This window comes from Scardinius erythrophthalmus (genome assembly GCF_964197995.2).
Source record: "Scardinius erythrophthalmus genome assembly, chromosome: 14".
Taxonomy (NCBI): domain Eukaryota; kingdom Metazoa; phylum Chordata; class Actinopteri; order Cypriniformes; family Leuciscidae; genus Scardinius; species Scardinius erythrophthalmus.
In genome coordinates, this window is record NC_138234.1 from 30,473,120 (window position 1) to 30,496,147 (window position 23,028).

Here is a 23,028-nt window from a genome sequence, read left to right on the forward strand (position 1 = left end):
TTATTATATTGTTTTAAAATAAACATTAATATATTAACAAATTTTTTTTTTATTTTAAAGAAAGAAATTAAGAAATGGGAATATCTAGGCCAAAAATCATTTGTTTTAAAAATAAAACATGACCATATTTTTTGTCATTGTTTAAATTAGCATTGCCTAATACTTCATATATAACTCACACTATATTTTTATTCAAAAAAATCAAACATGTTCTGTTGTTATTATAGTTATGCTTATGAAAACAACATACTTCATATGAAATGTCCTCGTTTAGACAAATTGTGTGTGTATTAACTGACATGAAGAGGCCATGATAAAGTTACACCTGTGTGAGGAAATTCCACTGCTTGCTAATGAGGTTGTAACATTTATAAAAAATAAAGCCTATTTCTGTGAAAAAAAGTTGCCATGCTGCCTTTAAAAAAGAAACATATCCAGTAACATGATCCATTAAAATGCGTAAAGTTAATTACTGAATCGCCAACATATGTAATGCAAATGAATGCAATTAGGATCTGTGATTAATGCAAGCCAAATGTCTTTCTGGATTATATTTCACATCTCTTCCTGCTTCAGTTTTCTTTTTTAGTTTTCATACTTCATTAAAGCAGCACATTGCATGACTCACCATTAAAGGAATTCTTAGATGACACAAGGTGATTTCTCACTGACAAGTAAAATAAATCTCATAATTGGGGCATGTTGATGCTATTCATCATGAAACCCATTTAGCACGAAGGCCAACACACAAGTCACAGCACCTGCAGGAATCCTTTCCACTGCGGCTTCCAGTGCTCGGTTAGAGTTTTTCCGGAAGGAATCTGTTCTTTGGGGAATTTGGCTCATTTCATATGGAGAGTTCACATTTAGGTGACTCTTACTGGTCTCTTGATTTATATTTTTTTCACTCTCAATACAAAAAATCTAAAAGGATGTTTTCAAACTCGACTCTAAGAACCAAACTTAGAGCAATTTAAGTGAATCAAAAAGTGAACAATAAGTGAAAAACAAACCAGTTCTCGTTGCATTCACACTGTTCCTGGTCTTAAAAGTAGAGTCAGATCTCATTTCGATCTGGTTCAGTGTTGAACAGCTCTCCGCTTTCTTGTTTTTCTATTTCTTTTTTAAAACTTGGAACATTACAATATTATACTGTACTTACTATAAAAATATATATTTCTTTCTTTTGTAATTATTCTGTATTTATTTAGTTATTGTCACGGTTTTGGTCCACAAAGATGATGAAGAAAGGCGAATGCGATCCAAAGCAATATAACTTTAATAAACTTAAAGAAAATCGAACACTCCATATTTATGTATTTATTTATTCTCCTTTATCAGAAATTTGTGGGAATCGTTCCTGATCCAGCGCATGACACACAAGCAACACATGCTAGACTCTCAATAGCCATGATCTCATACAAAGGCGGTTTCTTTTGTCGACAATAAAATAAAGATGTCTAGTAAAATTGAACTCTAAATGAACTCATACCCTGTAGCGAACAAAACATCCCAGGAAAGGAACAGATGAGCTTCTAGCGTTTTGGATTTAACTGAATGAGGGGCATATTAGAAAACTATGTAAACTACTCACGCCTTGTTGGTATTAAGTCGATCGGATCACAAGTGGATGACGCTAAATAGCTGTAAACGGGGTCTAAAACGTTTTGAGCTTGTCCACTTTTGACCACTTCCAGAGGTAATCGGAAACACATTAGACCGGATTGCTTTCGTAGTGTAAACGCTCATGTGGTCGAATGTGTTCGAACAGACACAAAAGTCGAATGTGTTACTCTCCTCCTACTGATGTTTAATGTGTAAACTTTATGGGAAGAGCGCTAGCCAGACCGATTTTAAATTAGTCGGCTGAAGACCTAAGTTTGATTTGAATACAAAAACATACCAAGCACAATGTTCTCTCTCCATTTCTGATTTCTAACATGCACTAAGGGTGTTTTCACTCGGCAGTTTAGTTCGGAGCGGGGCACGGTTTGCATGAAAAATTGGAAACAATGTGAAAGCGGTCATTCGGACCCCTGAGCGCAAAGGGGAACTGAACCCGAGACTAACTGTACCGGTCGCACTCGAACTGTGCCGCGATTCGAGCGAATGAGAAAGCAACCTGCGCAAGCATTTTAGCCGATTACGATGTTTTTTCTCAAAAGATTTTGTTTGCAAGCAGCAGAAAGCCTCCGTCATCGACTCACATACAGTAAACCCAAGTGTCGTTTACTCAGCTGAGCATAATAGCACCAAAAAAACACAACATATTGACCACGTTCTGTTTTTGTTGTATGTTATGTTACTATCATGCGCCGTGCATGTTTGTGATGACGTAAGATTAATGCTAATGCGCTAGGGTTCAATGTAATATTTGAAACTGAATATGAATATTTACGCATTAGGTCAGTATGAGGAGAGTAGATGGTCTTTTGTGACCATCTGTTTGAACACATTCGACCATGAGTGTTTACACTACAAAAGCAATCCGGACTAATGTGTTTCCGACTACCTCTGGAAGTTGTCGAAAGTGGACAAGCTCAAAACGTTTTAGACCCCGTTTACACCTGTATTTAGCGTCGTCCACTTGTGATCCGATCGACCAAAACACTCAATACCAACAAGGCGTGAGTAGTTTACATAGTTTTCTAATACGCCCAAATCCAAAACGCTAGAAGCTCATCTGTTCCTCTCCTGTGATGTTTTGTTCGCTATAGGGTCTGAGTTCATTTAGAGTGTTCACAGTTTGCATTACGCAATTTTACTAGACATCTTTATTTTATTGTCGACCAAAGAAACAGCCTTTGTATGAGATCATGGCTATGGAGAGTCTAGCATGTGTTGTTCGTGTGTCATGCGCTGGATCAGGAACGATTCCCACATATTCCTGATAAATGAGAAAGAAATCCCCCTTTCCCACCCACTTCCTGAACACACAACTTCTCATTACTAGTCTTAAAAACAAGCATGGCCACAAAAGACTCCATTCCTTATATCTCTTTCAAAGACACATCTGGTTGAGACTCCACCCTGTCCACTGGGTCCAGTTATCAGCTGGACGGACAGACTTTTCCAGGCTGTTAAGATGCTGTGCCAGTGTACAGGTTCGCATCAAGTCTAAATAATGCATGACAGAGTTTTGCAGGTCTAGCCAGAATCTGTTAGGAAATGGTTTGCTTTAATGTCCCAATCATAAAACACCCAAGCGCTGACCCAAGTCAATGGCGTTTGCTCATAATATGATGGTTTGGAACAGTTAGTAAATCATATCTGAACATGTGACCGGAAAACAATGACGTTGTGCTAGCAACTAAACTAGCATGCTAATTGACTGATCTGTGATTGATGAAATGATTAGGGATAAAAGACGTTCAGGCTTGAGATCTTCAACACAGAGCGGCTCTGATCAAGACTGACATGCACATCTGGTCGACACGATACAGCTGGAATCATGACATCTTCTGAACGATCCATTCATGCTGAAAGTCATTATGTACTCGCAATAATACAATGTATTTTATTATTACTTAATGTTGAGTGTTTAATGAGTTGCTGAGTTGTTTATTTGCAAGATATTTAGCCATTGATTCCGGGCATTTTACTTCAACCACTCAAGAGGACATCAACTGTTTAAAGATGTGCATTATATTGTTTGTTTTATCCATTAATGTGTTTAGCTTGCTGTCAATCATTTCGGATATTTATTTAATTGGTCAGAACATCATGTCATTGCAACAAACTGTTTAGACAATGTCAGAAAAAAAGGTTTAAAATCTTTTTTTAAGAAAATACATGTTTTTTCTTCTTCAACAAAAGGCCAGTGAACTTTAAGAGCTTAAAATTCTGAAAAAAAGTGGCTTGTTTAAAAGTTCACACACACACACACACACACACACACACACACACACACACACACACACACACACACACACACACACACATATATATATATAGTATACATATGTTTATATTGTTATATATATTTAGTATATAAGTTTTACTTACTTTTGTAAAATATATTTTTCCACCCTCACTGTAATCATTTTTTTTATTTATTTTTTGCTGCCTTAATTTTTTTTAAGTACAATCAACTTGGATGTTTAGGTCGTTTCAACTTAAATTTACATTTAATTTTAACTGATGTTAAAAAAATTAGTTGAATCTTGTATAACATAAAAACGTTGAAAATTGCTTAACTTATGAGCTAAAGCAATGCAAAAACACCTTGTCATAACTCATTGACCATATATTGTTATACAGTGCTGTTAATAATATTCAGGACGTTTAGAAAAAAACAGTTTTTTGTGCTTTTTAAAAAAAATAAAAATAATAATTCATACAATTAGTCATCTTTAAAAAAGCAACATCAGAATTGATAACAGGTTTGCAAATGTAGCCTAAATTAAGCTGTCACTTAGCAGCAGTGTCATTATAGTATTATTTAAATGATTATAGTATTTATTCAGATTTTAAATGAGCATTTTCATATTTAAATTTTATTTAGTTTTAGTAATTTATAATGTTTTAGCACTCAATTTGTCATTTAAATGTTTTTAATGCTTCATCTTTAGTACTCAATTTTTGTTCTTTAACTTTTTCATCTTTCATTTTTTCTTATTTTATTTTACTCTTATTTCAATTACCACTCAATAATCATTTTAGTCAACAATAACAACACTGCTTGCCAGCAACTAACTAGTTAACTAGGACAAAATATTGAATTGTAGTTATAGATATATATTACTTGGATCACAGGGTTGAACGCTCAAGGTTAATGAATACAGTCAATACTACAATTGTGTAAAAAACTGGACTGATTTTTATTCTTTTATTTTTTTATTGTCTTCCTGTCATGGAAGGGACTAAATTATGTACTTTTCTGGGCGCCAGATTTTTATTTGTTATTTTATTGTAGAGTTGCACAAAAAATATGGAACATAGCTACATGTTTTTGGTTTTAAAATAATTACTGAATTTCCAGTCAAGAATGGGAAGACCTCTGAAGTGGGACTGATATTTAATGTGGTTTGCGTTATGTGGAGCTTAAAAAAAACTAATGGGCAACCAATTTGTCCACTGTCATATACTGTTCGGTCTTTCAGTACATCAGCTATCTGACATTGATGCACCTTTTGTTCAGCCTCAGTTAAGTGTTTCAAAGGCCAAGTTGCCGAAACCTTAAAGATTTAAGGGGTCAAAGGTGATGTCTTGATTACCGTTCCTCTTTACGTACTGAAACTTGTGGATTAGGCTTGGAAATGCAATTAGGCCACCCAGAATTCTATTCCGCTTTGAGCTCTTCGACAAAGTATCTTTACGAATCCAATATCAATAAAAGCGAAATCCTGATAATCAAGTCCAGAGTTGTTTTGCTTCTAGTACGTTGGAATGGGGTGTTGGTGAGTTCACAGTCTCAAGAGATCACAAAACTCAAGCGCTCTGTCTTGTATCCGACGCAAGACAATTGCGAACATTTGCTTGTAATCCATGGGCACATCAAACAGAAAGGATCGCTGGGACTCTGCCAAACACCTGTAACAAACTTTTCAAAGCAGCCACTTCTGAGAAATTAGGAAGTGTGTCTTTGATGGAAGACAGAAACTCAAGAACTTTAAAGGAACGGTTCACCCAGAAATATAATCTGTCATTATTTCATTATCGTCATTATTTATATCATAACAACATTTTGCAACAATATGCATTTATTTTGTTAAAAACACATTTTCAAAACATTAATAAAACATTTTTACAGTGTGGTTCTATCGGAGTGTACTATTATGTTTTTTTTTTTTTCACTTTGATTTGTCATATGAAATGACCTGTGAGTAAATAATAACAGACTTGTCATTTTTAAGTGAACTGTCCCTTTAAGAAAGACCGGCATTGCTTGCGTGAATGCTTTTAATCAGACTATTCAATTTCTCCATGGGTATGAGCGTTTGAAACAGAGCTCTCATTATAGTAGATGGCTGATTAGCCGGAGGAGGGACTCTATTGACAGATTCTGTCACTCCTCAAGCAGCAGGGAGTCCGTTCCCTCGTTATCTCGGATTTCATCAAGTGCTGCTGGCTTTTGATTGGGTGTAAAGCTTGAGTGATGGGAAAATCACAGGAATGCCAAGGGTCAGAAGCTCATTGGAAAGGCAAAAGTTTCAGCTGTAAGGGGAAGATCAAGAGAAGATCTCCATTCCATTGCATCTGCGTCCGACCACTTGAATAAGCGAACTGTTCAAAATCAGAGTAAAAACCAACATGGACCTGAACATGTAGATCTTTTCCATCTGCTAAAGCAAGGGATGCGTGTCTATGCAAAACAACATCAATCTGTCGGAGAATCACGCAAGCTAACTTCTGTTGGCCTACTGTACGGTTATCCGTGCCAAATCTTTCAGGTAGTCACCCTGAAGTGAGAGTGACGTATTAAAAGCTAATAAACTTTACTCAGTTTCCTCTCTGAGGCCCTATATATCCTAAGTGGTGAGGAAAATATAGCTGCTTATTTATTCCTTTTGCTGTTTTGGCTTTCAACGATGGTTTTGATCGCCGTTGGCACATCTGTAATGACTCAAGACCCAAGAATTGTTCCATATAAACTAAATAAAGCTTGACCAGGGAGTAAAAATGAAAACTTAATGAACTAAACATTGTGTATACACTTTAATGTTACAACACCAACTGAGCTCCCTAACTAGGAAGCAATTTAAGGTGGCCTGAAGCAATATGCTTTTGGTATTCAAAGAAGTTCAAATTCAAAGACAGCACTGCACAAATTCATTGTAATGAAGGCAATCCCAGAATGCAATGCAACAAGGTCAGTGAAAAATGTAATCCAAGATGGCGGATGAGTCAAGAGACAAGTCAATACTGAAAAGCATTGATAAAGAAAGTTAAAATGCTCCGATATTTGTGTGCATTACATTTTTTTTACTTGTTAGCTTAGCAACATGCTACCATTAAACTCTTGAAATCAATTGTGATAGTACGAGTGTTTCAAATCAGTAACTTCGAAGCATTTAGCATCTAGCGCCATGAGATAAGTCGGTTCGAAATATATTTTTATTCAATTTTGAATAATTGATTAAACACTTTATTTAAGTTTACAATGTTAGGTTTTTGTGTTTAACATTGTTAGCTTAGCGACATGCTAACATCAAACTGAATTGAGTTGAATTCTATTTGAACTCCACACAGATTTACTGCATATCAAGTGTGTTTCAAATAAGAAACTTGTGAGTAACATTTCAGGATGCCATTAGCACCTAGCGTCACAACAGTAAGAACGTTTTAAACACATCTCAAGATTCCTGCATTCTGTCGCATTTTGTTGCGCTACATTTTTGTTGTTTTGGAACGCCATAACACACGTGAATGGCCCCTTAAAAGGCAACTGTCTATGTAGGCAGTAGGTTTGAGAGCAGTGCTTCAGAGACTGAACTGTCCTTGACCTGTAACACATTCTGAACGTCTTGCACAGAACATCTGGAATCTGAAGCTGGCTTCACTACAGTTTGGACCAGACGTACCTTTTACTCCACAAATCAGAATTTCACACACCAACCATATCATGCAGATCTTAATCTTTACGCTTTTACAAAACTAGCTACAATGCAAACATTTTCTCAAACATTCAACTTATGTGTAGGTATAGAAGATTTAAGTGCAGTGACATTTGATTTGTAGAGAGTAAAGCATAGGCAGAAATGGATTTCGGGACATTAAGATGAGTTTCTTGAGTTTGTGGAGAGTACAAGTTAAGATAATGCAACATCGAATACATAGCTTGCCTTAAGAGGAAAAAGGAAACAGTTTGATTGAGATTTAAGAAGGTCAGGAAAGCATTATGAACTTTAAGTGACCCGTCTGTAAAACTGCAGTCAACAGTTCTGCTAAAAAGAACATCAAGAGTCAGTTTCCTAGATAAAGATCAGGTTTTGACTGAAAACTCAATTACTGATGAAATCAATACTACAAGACTAGACATTCAACCGTTATTATAAACCACCGATAAAAGTGTAATACCATTAGAATCACTGGAGATTTGATTATCGTAGTTTTCTGAAGTCTTTAGGGCAATCAAAATGTTTAACTTTAAGTTTCTGAATAAGAACGAAACTGGATTGAATGAATCTGGTTTGGATTTGTCAAAACGACTTGCAATAAAACATAACTGGCAAGACAAAGGCTGCGGGCGAGCGCCTAATGATAACTAATAAAACATTAACAGTTCCCCAAGAGCTGTATAAAATATCTCTCCTGACAATTCTGTCTGTTAAGAGACAGTAATGATGATGAATTTATTTTTTATTTTGCCACAGTTGTGAGAGCCAAAGTGACCACACAAATAAACCTGTCCAAAAAGTCCTTGGACAATCCCCGAAGCCTGAAGTGATTATGATATAAGCAATAGAAGTCAATGGGAATTCACAAGTGTATGTGTGCTATTACTGTGAGAATAACGGCGATGTTTGTTTTGTCTTTGTATCAGGTGGCTGACCTACATCCTCTTTCTGTTTATCAATGCCTGGATGCATGGAAGTCTCATCGTTTTCCAACTGTTTGTTCAGGACGAACACAAGAAACGTTCAAGGTGTGAATGTTCTTCTTGTCATTATGTTTCCTCCTGTATAAACAGGTCTGGAGAAGATTGGCGTCAGGCCTCTAGTGTGCACTGTTGATCTGTTCCTAAGGCAAACAGCTCTACTTCTGAAGAGAAATTACATTTAAGTGGCGTATAAATTAAGGCATGCTTGAACTTTTAATACACTTTTAGGAAAATAGTCTTGAATTAAATTCAAAATCTTTTTGTGGCTTTTATTTTGGCTTTACCGAGTCTTCAACAAAAAACTCAAAAAGTCAACTAAGAGCAAATATTTCCTCTCTAAATACGAAATCTCATCAGTCATTGAAAAATATACAGTTGCATTTGCTGCGATTCATGAAACTGACACTCGCTCTGAGGGTGGGAGAAGTGTTAACATCAATATACCACCTCATTTATCTCCCACATTCATCAATTTCCCTGTCTTTCCCCATTTGTCTTTTTTCAAACTGTCCAGAAAAGCTTTTTGTGGTGATGGAAGACATAGACTGACTCCATTTAAACTGACTTCTTTTTTTCCTTTGGGTCAGTGACAGCTAGTCATTCGAATGACCCACAAGCGCCGGCTGTAAGTTGTGTTCTGGATCACCCGCATTAGCAGAAGCAGTGTAAAAGACTGAATGGGAAACCAAAGGAATCTTGTTCATTTATCAGCTTTAGGTTTACATTCAAATGGCAAATAATGGATGTCTTTGCAGGAATAGGTTTTAAAAACCTTTTTCATGGAGTAAAGTCATTGTCTTGGGAGGTTTTCGTTTCGCCAGACTCAGTTATTTAGTTTCATTAAAGTCTGTGCAATTGTTTGTCCCTGTTTATTAGGTCTTTCTAAAAAGCCTTTAAACTGACTGATGCACTTTAAACTAGCAAACGAGAACAAATTTGTAACTAAACACCATAACTGTATGTTTCAAACAGACCAGAGCAAGCCATTAACTGGCTATAAATACAGACCTTCTGTCAGCTTTTACTAACTTTGTTAGTATTCGATTCCCTCCATGTAAACATTGTGATATACGACACAGATGTCCCAGAGTAAAACCATATCTATCTATCTATCTATCTATCTATCTATCTATCTATCTATCTATCTATCTATCTATCTATCTATCTATCTATCTATCTATCTATCTATCTATCTATCTATCTATCTATCTATCTATCTATCTATCTATCTATCTATCTATCTATCTATCTATCTATCTATCTATCTATCTATACCAGATTATATATATATATATCACATTGCTCAGTGGATTTGAGGGCATCCTCATGTCTTTGTCTTAGAAAACACTGTACTATGTAAGTCTGGTCTGTAAAATATCCCACAGATGGTGATTAATCTTCCAAGGCGGGTTTAGATGCTAATTTTTCATTTGTGTCCTTACATTTGTTTTTACAGGCTTTGTGAGACTTTGCAGCAAAGATTAGGAGGTTGTTGTACTTCCTCAAACTCGCTGTTGGTGCCAAACCTCAGATCTGTGAACTTTTGCAAACTTTGTGTCAACCACAGTCAGCTAAGCACTGTGAAATAACATTAGACTCAACAAGAACCTCAAGATCTTTTTAAGACCAAGGAATAGTGAGTCTTCTGGAATCACGTGACAGCTTTGTGTGAGGAACACAACAAAACTTAATTGGTTATTCATGTGATTGTTACATGACGATTCTTTTTCTCTATAGCTGTATAAAGATTAAAATGTTTTTTTATTTTGTGCTCCACAGAAAAGGCATCCATGTTTAAAATGATATGAGGGTGAAAAATTTAACATTTTTGGGGTAAACTATTCCTTCAAAGCTGAAATGCAATAGGACCTAAGCTATAGCCTTGAGGTACACCATTTATCAGATGTCTGTAAAGTTGCTTTAGACGACACGAGGGTGAGTAAATAACATAATTTTCTTTTGTTTTCTAATAAGAGCAAAATGTGTTGTCTACAGAATGATAAACAATGAATTCCAATTCATTGTGTGTTGAAGAACCCTGAAGGAAAACATGAACTAAGAATAATGGTCTTCTGATGACCAGCACATCCCACTGGAGGTTTCTGTGGTTGTGACCTACATGTTTTGGAGTTCGCTGCCTATTTAAGAAGAGCGTGGACTAAATTCCTCTCTCTAGGGGGAGAGTGTGCCTCTACAGACGCCCAGCGCTGATGAGAGGTCTCCGCTGCTGTACATTCGGCCCAGGAGTTGTTTTCTTCATCACGCTCTGGAACGCTCTGAACGATGTCATCTCCCTAAAGGGCCATGGGGTGCATGTTTAATTGCTTCAGTCCTGGGCTGGAGGTGTTGAAAGTGCGCTCGCAAACACACATGGACACGCACATGGACGTATTTGCTACTTAAGTGCAGTTTGTGGGAGATAATCAAGTCAAGTGAGGCAACCCAAGTCCTGTCAATGACCTGAACCAAACCGAAGCCCTTGCTGCTTCGCTCAAGACACACTATCATTTATCTATCATCGTTCTGCAACTTAAACTGCTTTAGATGAGAGTGGAATGGCTTTGGCATTGATTAATTGCCACAAGGTTGCTGTGTTCTGGTCTGAGAAAGTATGATTAGAAAAATTCAGCAGATTGACCATGATGTTTAGGGTTTGGGTGGACGTTTTGTCTTGCATTATAAAGAATGAGGTCAGGACACTTCAACAGGAGACACAACTGAAATGAAATGTTGCTCTAAGCGTAGATATGAACGAATAATAAATATATTTTTGAAGGTTATAGAGAAAGAGCGAAGAGTGACCGACTTCCAGATTCGTGCACAAGAAGAAATCAGTTCCAAGTTATCTGAGAAACATACTTTGCAAGTAAGCAAATACAGATGCGACAGCTTGTTCAGTGCCCTTCAGACACGCTGTACTTAACATACTTAGCATGTTGTGCATATTAGGGCTGGCGGTAAAAAACTAGAGGAGTTACCCTTGTGGAAAAGTAAGTATTAAAAGTATGTACTAGACAATATAATATTAACGAAAAAGGCCATTAAATGGTACTTAAAAAGAGTGCACTTTCTTGACTATGTTTAACACTCTAAAGTACACTTGAAAAGTGCACTTTGTCAAATTAAAAGTTTTACTATTAAATCATTGCTTTAATAATCGTTTGTCATGCTTTAAAGAAGTACACTTATGTTAATGTGTTGACTAACATAAAACACATGCAAAGGTCTTGCTAATAATTTTAACTGTAGTGTTATTCAATATTATATTTAAAGTTAATATATTTAAAATGTACTAAATTGCAATTTCATCATTACAAATATATTTAAATACATGACATTCAATAGAGATTCATAGAGCATATTTTTAGTTTCTCTAAATATTCAGAAGGTTTATTCTGAGAAACTTCATCGTCTTCACCTTTCCTTCCTCTAATTAGCAGCATTCTTCTCCCTGGCTCTGCTCAGTGTTAATGTCCCGATAGTGTCATTATCCCCCGCCAGAGCCCGGGACCCCGAGTCATCTGCTGTGCTTATCTCCTGCACCTTTTTTGCCATGGATTCAAAGGATTCGCACAGGCAGGGGTCATCACTGTGACGCAGCACTGAGTCAGCTATCAGGAACTACATCCCACAGGTCACATTCCGAGAGCCAAAGAGCTGTATTTTTGCGATGACAGAGACTGTAATAAAAATGTTTTACCGTCTTACTAAGATTTGCCCTCTGAGGGCTATTGTGAAAATAACCCAGCTTAATTTAGTGGTTCTCTTTGAAATACGCCACTGTGAACCAGTCAAAAAATCTTGAAAATTTCAAATAAAAACATGGACTGTGTAATTCCATATGAATCTTCTTATACAACCAATATGACTTGTGTTGGACATTATTTTGTTTATTAGGTCAAACTGCAAGACACAGTTGGTCACATGATCTCAATATATGTAGTAATGGAGTATAGACTCATTTTAATCATAGCCTATAAATTAGTATTTCAGATTACGGAAAAATCTGTTTCCCAGGTTTAAATTGATTAATCTTCATTGTGTGTCCAGTGTTTTGATAATATTCCTCTCAAATCTTTCCGTTACACACACTATGAAGAGAAGCTGTCAAAATGGCAGTGGGTGTGAAGCAAAAAAACCCTTCCTGTCGTGGAGAAACTGAGACATTTAGCCAGTCTCAAATGCCAGGAATGTTTCTTTTGGTTTTAATCCACCCATCTGTCAGAAAGAAATCCCCAAATTTGCGGGAGTTTTACTAGTAAACACCAGTGGGAAAGTCAGCGGATACTGGAAAATCAATTGTGTGTTTCTGCCAGAAGAACTTCATCTTCAAAGGTTAAACAAGCAGTTTAAACGTGAGGAAGTTGACTCAATTCAAAAATAACGAACCAAGTCATTTTAAGGGGAAAGTACGATAGCTGCTTTTCAATAAAACACGAGGAGATCAGTGCTGGGTAAACTACACTTCACACATTAGCAAATGAGCAAATTAGATTACACTACACATTTTTCAGTCATATAAAAAAAGAACAACCACTGATTTTTCAGTATCAAGCTACGGTTTCCATCTTTAGCATGGGGGGGTTTGACTTGTGTTGTGTGACTTCTTCATTAAACCGTCATATTCAGCTATTTCAAAAGACTTCTTTGTTTACTTGATCTCATTTCCTGTCTTCTTTAAGTGTGGCTTTCAAATCAGACTCTGAGATACCTGCAAGCAAAACAAGTCACTCCTCTCCATTAATGAATAACGTCTGGCTTTTACGTCTCTCTGCCAACCATTGTATGTCCGCCGCCTGCGCTCGTAAACAGACGGCGCCCCTGAGATCATCCGCACGTTTGGAGTCTTCTATTAACAGCCCTGGAGATAATGGGAAGCACATTACTACTGGAGGTACATCGCGCTGTCCGACGCCACTGTATACAGTACCTTCCTGTGAGGAAGCCGCCGAGGCCCGCAGGTCCCGGGAGGTTCTGAGGGGTCAGAAACAGGCCCGGCTGGGACGCGCTGATAATGGGAGACGGCTCAGGGGATGCGACTGTGTGGCGTCCCAGACAGACAGTCGCAGAGCAGTCCGCTGACGTATCGCTGGGTGGCTGGACGTTTTGCTAATACGGCCCATAGATTAAGTCCTTATTAGTGAGAATGTGGTTTTGCCAAGGGAGGTTAGTTAGATGTAAACTGAGTTTTGTTGGGTAATATCTGGTTGCACTTTATTTTGATGGTCCACTTTAGACATTCTACTAACGATAAGTAACTTTGCAACTACATGTCACCTACATCTCATTAGAGTATTAGCTTAATATCTGCTTAATATCTGCTGAAACTTTGATGGCCAGACCCCATCAGACATTCAACTGACTATAAGTAACTTTGCAAGTACGTCAACTTATTCTACTAACCCGAACCCTAAAGGTCTTTGCACACTTCTCGTCCGAATTTTTCGCACGTTAAAAAATAAATAGGACCTCATGTTGTGTCAATCATGTTTACACACTGCCTCCGAAACTTTCGTCCATCTTAAAATAATATGGGTATTTCGTTTTTCGCAGCCGTAGAACGTATTTTGGGAGGTGTTTTGACAACTCAGAGCCACCGTACAAGCGCACGCCCAAACCCAGAACTGTTCAGGATCAGTTGGTTCATGGAAATTAGTGGTCTTCTTTTTAATATGTGGCCCCAGTATTGCTAGCAAAGCATCAAACTGAGCCACTGACATCCTGAAGTAAGCTTGAATCGCTCGGGATAATCCCGCAGCTCCTTGATAAGGAGGTGGAACTCTCCTTCATCTCTACAAAATCTCAGGATTGTTGGATGGACCCAATGTCTCCTCTTTCCGTTTCTCTTTTTAAGAAGAGAGAGGACAACAAAATCATCCTCACTGCTCTAAGACTCCATTTTGTATTGTTCTTTGAATTTTATCCGCAACGGATTGATTAATACGCATGGGACTCAGTGTGCAAGGTTTCTGTGTGTGACGAATTTTTAGGATGACGAATACGAAAAAACGCAAACGAAAATTTCAGCCTCTGTGTAAGGACCTTAACACCTAACCTAATTAATGAGAGTTAGTTGACCTGTAGTTGCAAATTAATGAGAGTTAGTAGAATGTCTAAAGTGAAATATTGAAATAAAATGTATCTTTTATTAAGATTAAACCTATTAAAGATTTATTAAATGTATTTATTGCAATTAAATATATTATTGTATTATTAAAATTGTATTTTACTAAGGTAAAAATGGGGAGTGCAGATGGAAGAGTGTCAGATTATCACATGCAGTACATTTTTATTTCAGATATTTCAGACATTCATTTAAATATTTTAATATAGCTGAACATATAATATATGATTAATATAAATTAATATTAATGTGTTATTATACATTTTCATATATATATATATGTGTGTGTGTGTGTGTGTGTGTGTGTGTGTGTGTGTGTGTGTGTGTGTGTGTGTGTGTGTGTGTGTGTTATCATATAAATATTTGTATAAATAATGAATTTAAAGTAATACTTTAAGTAATACTACATTAAATACAAAATACCAAAAAATATATCTACAAAATGGAATTATTATTTTTATTATTATTTTATAATTTTCATTAAATTATTATTTTTTTTTTTTCATTAACATATAAATACATTTTAGGTTTAACAATTCATTAATCTATAATTACGTAGGAGAATAATTGTATATTTGAATAATATTGCTAAAAAATAATCACATTGCTATCATCGCTGTTCTCATTATTACATAATTATTATATATATTTTTTTAAATGATATGTGATATTATTAAATACAATTTTAACAGAAACTAACTAATAAAAAATTAACTCTGTACATTTTCAGGAAGCAGAGGTTAAGTGCTCTCTTCCTCTGTTGCATTGTGTCTGTTAAAGCTGCCTGACCCTGCTGATGTCCTCACGGACAAATGGAAAGAAGGAAAGGCAGCTTGATCTCTGTCTACTAGCTCTCTTCATTGAAGACTTCAGAGAGAAGATTAACCTGAAGATTTCAGACTGCCACAGCAAAGACCGTAACTATTAGTGTTGTAGACATGATTTCACCATTTTCTGCTGCCTTTCGACTCTCTCTATGAAAGTGAACGTCAGATTTAGTTTTTGAGTATCAGTGTGTATGAGTGTGAGTTCTGACCTGTATGAGTGAGCTGTAGTCGTGGGATATTCTGGTTTCCAGCATTACTGGACCGTATAAGAGGCAACAGCGAGTGGAGCAGAAAGACCAGCAGGGGACTGTATTGCCCAGTCCTCCACAATCCCACAATCCTCATCTCCAGCTTCCTGTTGTCTGACAGTACAGGCTGTCTTCAATGTCACATCACCTTCGTAGTGCTGGAGAAATAACAAGCAGATATGAGCATGTGCGTTGAAATTAAAGGAACACAATTTCACTTTTTTTTTGTTCAAAATGTATATAATGAGCGAGTACATAATGAATCCATCTTCCAAAACATGTTTTTGTCTTATTCTGAATCACTACGGTATGCCTATAATAAGTGTTTATATCAGACTATTTTATATATTCAGACTAGTTCTATATTATAGAACATAATAATATAATATAATATAATATAATATAATATAATATAATATAATATAATATAATATAATATAATATAATATAATATAATATAATAATACATATATAATAATACATATATAATAATACATATATAATATAATAATTAAATATAAAATATATTTACAATTAAATGAATAGCTATTTCTAGCTAAAAGAAAATGTAAAAAATTTAATTTGCATTTTAAGTGTCTATAAATTATCTATAATAATTCATAATGGACTACTATTTTGGAGAATAATTGTATATTTTAATCCTTATTAAAAATAAACAGTTATTTTCAGTGGTGTCTGATGTTGCTGTTATATTATTATATATTAAATAACATCACCTTTTAGAAATTTCGCTAGAGAAATACCCAACCAAATGACCGTGAAAGTCGAAATTAAATAATAATACTGTAAACATGAAACGCCATTCACAACCTATTTTGTTTCTGTAATCTTTTGCTAATCAATATTAAATTATAATACACTGTAAAAAGGGATCAGTTGACTTAACTTAAAAAAATTTAGGAAACACGTTGTCTTAAAATTATTAAGTAAATAAACTTCATGCTTAATCAAAGAAATTAAGTAATGTGGAATTGTCAAGTTCGCATAACTTAATTTTTTCAATTAAGCATGAAGTTTATTTACTTAATAATTTTAAGGCAATGGGTTTACTTATTTTTTTTTAAGTAAGTGAACTGATCACTTTTTACAGTGTAATATAATACAATTTTCACTCTGCAATTGCTAACAGATTTCATAAATAATTGCAAAGCAATGGCTTGAAAACATATTTAACATTTATTTATAGAATTATAAAATCGTTAAATAAAAATAACATTATGTAAACATTAAATGCTAAAAAAAAAAAGATGTTTCCAATTTGAAACCCAACATTTTTCAATTTCATTCAGAATCAATGTTTTTCCACATCAAACTGAATTTTTTTGGCCTCAGTATGGATATAACTCCAGATGGCATTCTTTCATAATGAGACATTAACCCTGCAGATGTCATCTTTTCTAAACAGAATGTGCAACATCGGCCCAAGTAACACTAGCACAACCCAATGTGGTTTACAGTCTCCTCAGGTCAAAAAGTGCTTAAACCAGGAGGTGCAACAGATGCTACCCCAAGAGCAAACTGATTCTCAGCACCGACTGGAAACCCGAAACCCTCCAGAGCGCGCGAGCGGCGTGCCGAGCTCACACGACTGCGCGAGAACAAGCCTTGCGCCGAGAAGGAAACCGGAGCATTGTCTCGAGAAAAGTTCCCATGGCTAATCAGCTGCCCTGATCTTTATTCCCTTTCCTTTCAGAGGTCACCCTACATAAACAGATCGCATGCGCAACCTAGAAACACTCGAGCGGCTTCCTCCTGTAAACGCGAACCGCTAGCCACTGTCACAGGACACGCAAGAGTTCAGTCCAGTGGAATGGATTTCATTTGTCCGTTTCGTACGACGCACAGTATAGAAAGTTCAACAATTGGCAAGCTCATTGAAAGAGCAGCACTTTTTGTGTTGGCGCTCAGGGGAAGCATTTTCCCATCATGAGGGTATTGTGTGTTGCGCCACTTAGACTCGCGAGGGGACCCCTGGGGATGGTTTCGACACGAAAAAAGGGCTTGAGCTCAAACATATGCAAAATGAAGATAGGCTTTCTCTATTGCTCCATTCATCACCTCTAAATCTAAGCTCATTATGCTGTTATTCGGACATAATAACTCCATTCAAGTTCCTCGAGTGACGGAAACCAAATGCTTTTCGGTACGCAGAAAGATTTATCGCGAAATGTGTTTTAGCGTGAAAATCAGCTATGTTTATCAGACATCAAATAGCCGGACTTCATTTCCCAGTTTAACTGGATTTATAGTGCTGGCGTGAGCGCAGGTGCTCAAGGAGAGATCAGGGACTCTTATTAGCTCCGTTTGTTGACTCCAACCTTATTAATCTCCCTGAGAAAGCAAAAGAAAACATATCATTCCTGGCCCGACAACAACTATGTGTGAGCTGTGCGAGGTGGTGATGGTCTGGTGGATACTAATATAGGCACATTTTTCATTAGATCATTAGAGCACTTGTGGTATTCTTTATGTCTCGGCTTAGTAGATATGTATTCAGTTGGGAGAGCAGGAGAGATTTGAATTATGTGGCATTGAAACGTCCCTTCGGTGGCTTAAGTTTTTATAGAATGAGTGGGATATGGTTTCAATCATTATTAATGGCTCTTTGGAGACTTGTGACCTATTATGTGCTGCTACTAGAGTCGGTAAGATTGTACGTTTACTTTTGACTACTGGTGTAAATTCTGGTCCACTTTGCAACTTATTCTGAGCAGAAAACTACAGGATTACTGCAAACAAAACATTAAAAAACAATAAAGCATGCAAAAAGTGCATGAACAGTATTATTAGACCATTCCTGGTCTAATAATCATTAAAAGCAGGGCCCTATTTTAACGATCTGAAATGCAAATATCAAACACGAAAAGCAAGTAACTTTGTGGGCGGGTCTTGGGCGCTGTTGCGATTATACCGGCGGGATAAATTACTCTTGTGCCCGATGCAAATCTAAAATGGGTTGGTCTGAAGTAGCTTCATTATTCATAGGTGTGGTTTGGGCGTAATGTGCAATAAACCAATCAGAGCGTCATCTCACATTCCCTTTAAGAGCAGGCGCGCTTGTTCCATGGCGGATTGCTATTATAATGGCGGATTTGCCAGACACACGCCACGCCAGAAGCGGTTCACAGCCGAGGAGACCGATGTTCACCTCAGGGCCGTAAAACACAGAGAAGTGACATTGTATGGGGATGGAGAAACCCACCCAAATTAGCTTCGTTTAAACAGGCGTATAATAATTTGGGTAAATGTGTAAGCTAGATTTATGCCTTTTTTTCACTTCTTCATGGACACCACAATGATTTCCCTCGTGTGGTAATATTTTTCCTTGTAATTATGTATGGTTTTCTAAAAATGAGAACTGCTGCGTCTGTGTAGATTAGAGAAGCAAAGTTTATGCGCGACATTATGGCCAAGTGCCCTTAAAATAGCATCTGAATAACGCGCCACTGACTTTAGACTAATTTTTCCTGGTCTGTGGCAGAATTGTTTTCTGAAACTGCAAAATAGCACCAGGGAACGTTTGCGCCGGAACATGATGTGCGTCTGTGGAGGGAAAAGTCTGCTGTGTGCAAAATAGGAATGATACATGCGTCGGTGTACAAAGTCAGTTGCGCTGGGTGCAAGATAGGGCCCATAATGTGCTGCTATTAGAGTCTGTAACATTGTACGCTTACTTTTGACTACTGGCGTAAAGTCTGGTGCACTTTGCAACTTATTCTGAGCAGAAAACTTTGAATATACTTTATACTTTGAATGCAGTGTAAGTCGCTTCCGATAAAAGCATCTGCCGAATGCGTAAATGTAAAGGATAGTGAGCCTTTGTGAATATTGATGGGAAAGAAAAGAAACACAGATGTGCTGAATCAGATGAAATCTGCCATCAGATTGACCAGCTCCCTGCAGACAACAGTTAGTCATCAGCTTTTTCAATATGAGGAAAGACAACAAACAAACACTAACTGTGGGAAAATCATCAAGCTTCGGGAAGAGGAAGTAGTTGATATTAACTCACTTCCAGGTGACAAAAACCACATGTCTTCAACCAGGAGAGAAATGGCAGCTCACTCCGGATATAGAGCCCGTTTCCCTACAATGGTAAGAATGACGAAAAACTAGAGCCTGTCAGGGTCACGTAGACTCACGTTTGAAAAATGACCTTTACAACCTTGACTGGCAAAGCTTGAAGAGTGACTTCAGACATTGTCCTATAAAAAAAAAAAAAGAAAAAAGAAGCCAGGTGCTGGAACAGTCCAAGCCTCACGAGTTAAGCACACTGAGGTTTCATCTGGTTCAAAAAGCCTCTCAAGGAAAGGTGGAAAGACTGCAAACACCTTCACAGGCAGACGGGAAAATAATGATCCCTGCAGGGCGACACATAGTAAGGGACTTTGTCAAAGTAATGGATGAGCACTCTCACATCCTCTTGGGCTTGTGAGCGGACAGAATAGAGGGACCGGCGGGGAGTCTTTCACCGCTCTGCACCAACAATCTCTGATCCGATCCGACAAAACCCACCACTTCAGACTCGGTCACCTTTCCTTGCATTCACACGCCACTAGTGACACCAAACGGAAGTGCAGTCTGTTTAACTAAATGTGAGTTTGGGCCAAGACTAACTTTTTTATTAAAGGATTCTCTTCTCATATATATATGAGAAGCACTATGAAGATGAAGCATATACACATTCTACAAATGTTGTTCAAACATCCGATAAAGAACATTTAGCATTGGGTAAATGTCAAATAGATGTTTCTTTAGCAATGTAAATCTTTATTATGAGCCATTTTATATCATAGTAATGATAAAAGCTTACATGCTTGTATTTGGGTGTTTCTTCAACCATGGCCAATTTTATATTGCATTTTTGAAAATTTGGTTTATCTATAAGCTATTATATAGTAATTTTTGCTGAAAATTCAATAAAAATCATTTATATTATAAATGACCAACACTCTCATGGCAATTCATAACTATTTGATGTTTTGGCAAATTGGTGGTGAATTCGTATTTAATTACGTGTTTTTGTGATCAAGTTATTAAGTTTATATACTTGTATTTGGGTGTTTCCTTAAATATGGCCACCTTCATATTTCATATTTATAGATTTTTTTTTCTGAAAGTCGTGAAAATGTACAAAAAATCTTGTAAAATAACTTTACATTTGTCATAAGATCTCATGAGATCTAACATCAGAAAACAAATACTCTGAATTCTGACTGGCTGATCCACATTCATAGACGTGCGAAAGAGTAACAGTTAAACTGCATTTTACATTTTTAACTAGTTCTTCATTGTGTTGACTTGTTAGGGACTCTTACCAGTTTCTTCACGTAAGGTAAACCAAACTAATAGCCATACAAATACCGTCACACATTTTATACCGTCATATCGCCCAGCTCAAATTAAATTTGCTCTACTTACAGTTACATTTAACTGTATAAAATCAAAGTGGATATAAAAAATGAGCAGCCAAACTCAAATTGTACAGAGAGAGTTGCAGAAAATTACTTAGTTTTAATGTGAATGAAAAGGGGCCGGTCGGCACATTAAGATCCGCCCCGAGCTGTGAAAAGATCTGCTACCCGTGAACAAACAACACTGGGCTCAACCAGCCGAAAAACAAGCAACTGGTCTCCCGTTAAACACTCACAAAGACACCAGCTTAACATGGTGGGACACGCACCCGGGGGCGCTTTAACACTAAACACATTCAAAAATCAGCCCTTTTCTTTCCAAACCGCTGCCATTCAGTTCAAAAACACTGAATTTTTCACAATTCATTAGTCTTTTTATAATGCAAAAATCTGCAATTTAGAGAAACAACAGTCTAAAGGTTTCATGTTCCCAGGGAATCATTCACTGAGTGCGCGAATACAGACGTCTTTAGGCCGTTCATCCCGGTGTCCATCATTCTCATGGGTAATGTTGCACTACTGAGCTTCTGGCGACACAAACACAGCTGATTTTGTAGTAGAGAAAGGATACTTCACATGAACTTTGCTTCACAACTCATTAGGAAGACTTTAGGTTTTCATGAAGGATTACAGTTTCTCTGCAACATAATGGAACAAATGAGCGACAAATGTGTCGAGTGCTAGAGGGCGGGAAGGTTATCTGAGTGTGTTTGGTAGGTGTCATGACGGAGTGAGTGTGTGGACCTCCAGCCTCACTGCAAATATCTATGCAAAGGCAAAAAATGTTGAATCTGCAACCATTAATGAATGTAAATTAGAAGTTAGATGGAAAGTCATCCATAAAGCTCTTTGAGACCATTTTAGAAGAATGTAAACGGGTTATGAACTCATCCTCAATATATCAAAACCTGAAAGGAATTTAAAACTTGAAGAACAAAGCGGGTAAAACTTTTAAGTATTTAATTTGTTTTTGTGGTATTATCAAGCTTGTATTTGTGTGTTTTTGTATTAAGTTTTTTTTATGTTTATGCTATAATTATTTTACACTGTACAGAATTATGATCAATAAGTTATGACAACCTATATTTTGACATTGCTTTAACTCAAAATAAGTTTTTTTTATAAGCTACAGTATACAAGATTCAACTCATTTCTTTAAAGTCAGTTTAATGTAATTTAAGTTGGAATGACTTAAACATCCAAGTTGATTGTACTTAAACATTTAAGGTATCAACTTTTTTTGTTATAAATGCTTTTACTGTCATCATTGATCGATTTAATGCATCCTTGTTGGATTAAAAATAAAAATGCTAAATACTAATAAATCTTACTGACCCCAAACTTTAATAATTAATTTCACACCTAGCAATTTATTTATCCTATATAGACACAATTAAATAATATCTTCACACTTCATGATATTTTCACAAACACTTTTTTAAAAAGGAAACCAATTAAAATAATAAAATTACCCCCAAAATACTGAAAATTAATACAAATTAATCAAACAATAAAACCAATAAAAATCCACCACTGGGACATAAAAGTGCTCAAAGTTGAAGTCAAACACCCATTTATCAATGATTTTTCAGTTTACATTTAGACAACAGTGAAACTTTACTGACTTTTTGAATAATCTCATAGCAGGCCTTTCATTTAAATTTAAGAGTGGTGGGAGGCCAGGCCAATTGTGGTTTGCGTTCATGTGAACGTTCAGCTGGACAATAACTCCCTCATTCCTCAATAGATGGACCCCCTAGGCAGTTTTGGAAAACTCTGGTTTCCTTCATAACCAAATATCCAAGCGTGGCCGTGTTGCATGTTTGCTGTGAAGACTCAACGCTTTGCCCTG

The 23,028-nt window shown here is 36.5% G+C and overlaps 1 protein-coding gene across 4 annotated transcripts in view; it reads right to left on the bottom strand.

Annotated features, from left to right (window-relative positions):
• LOC308701384 (semaphorin-3D) overlaps window positions 1–23,028 on the bottom strand; it is a 53,687-nt gene that overhangs the window by 14,889 nt on the left and 15,770 nt on the right. For all 4 annotated transcript variants that reach the window (XM_081383642.1, XM_081383643.1, XM_081383644.1 and 1 more), the window contains one exon: window positions 15,703–15,899. In XM_081383642.1, the coding sequence (XP_081239768.1) occupies window positions 15,703–15,838 (136 nt within the window). In that variant the 5' untranslated portion in view covers window positions 15,839–15,899. The remainder of the gene's footprint in view (window positions 1–15,702; window positions 15,900–23,028) is intronic.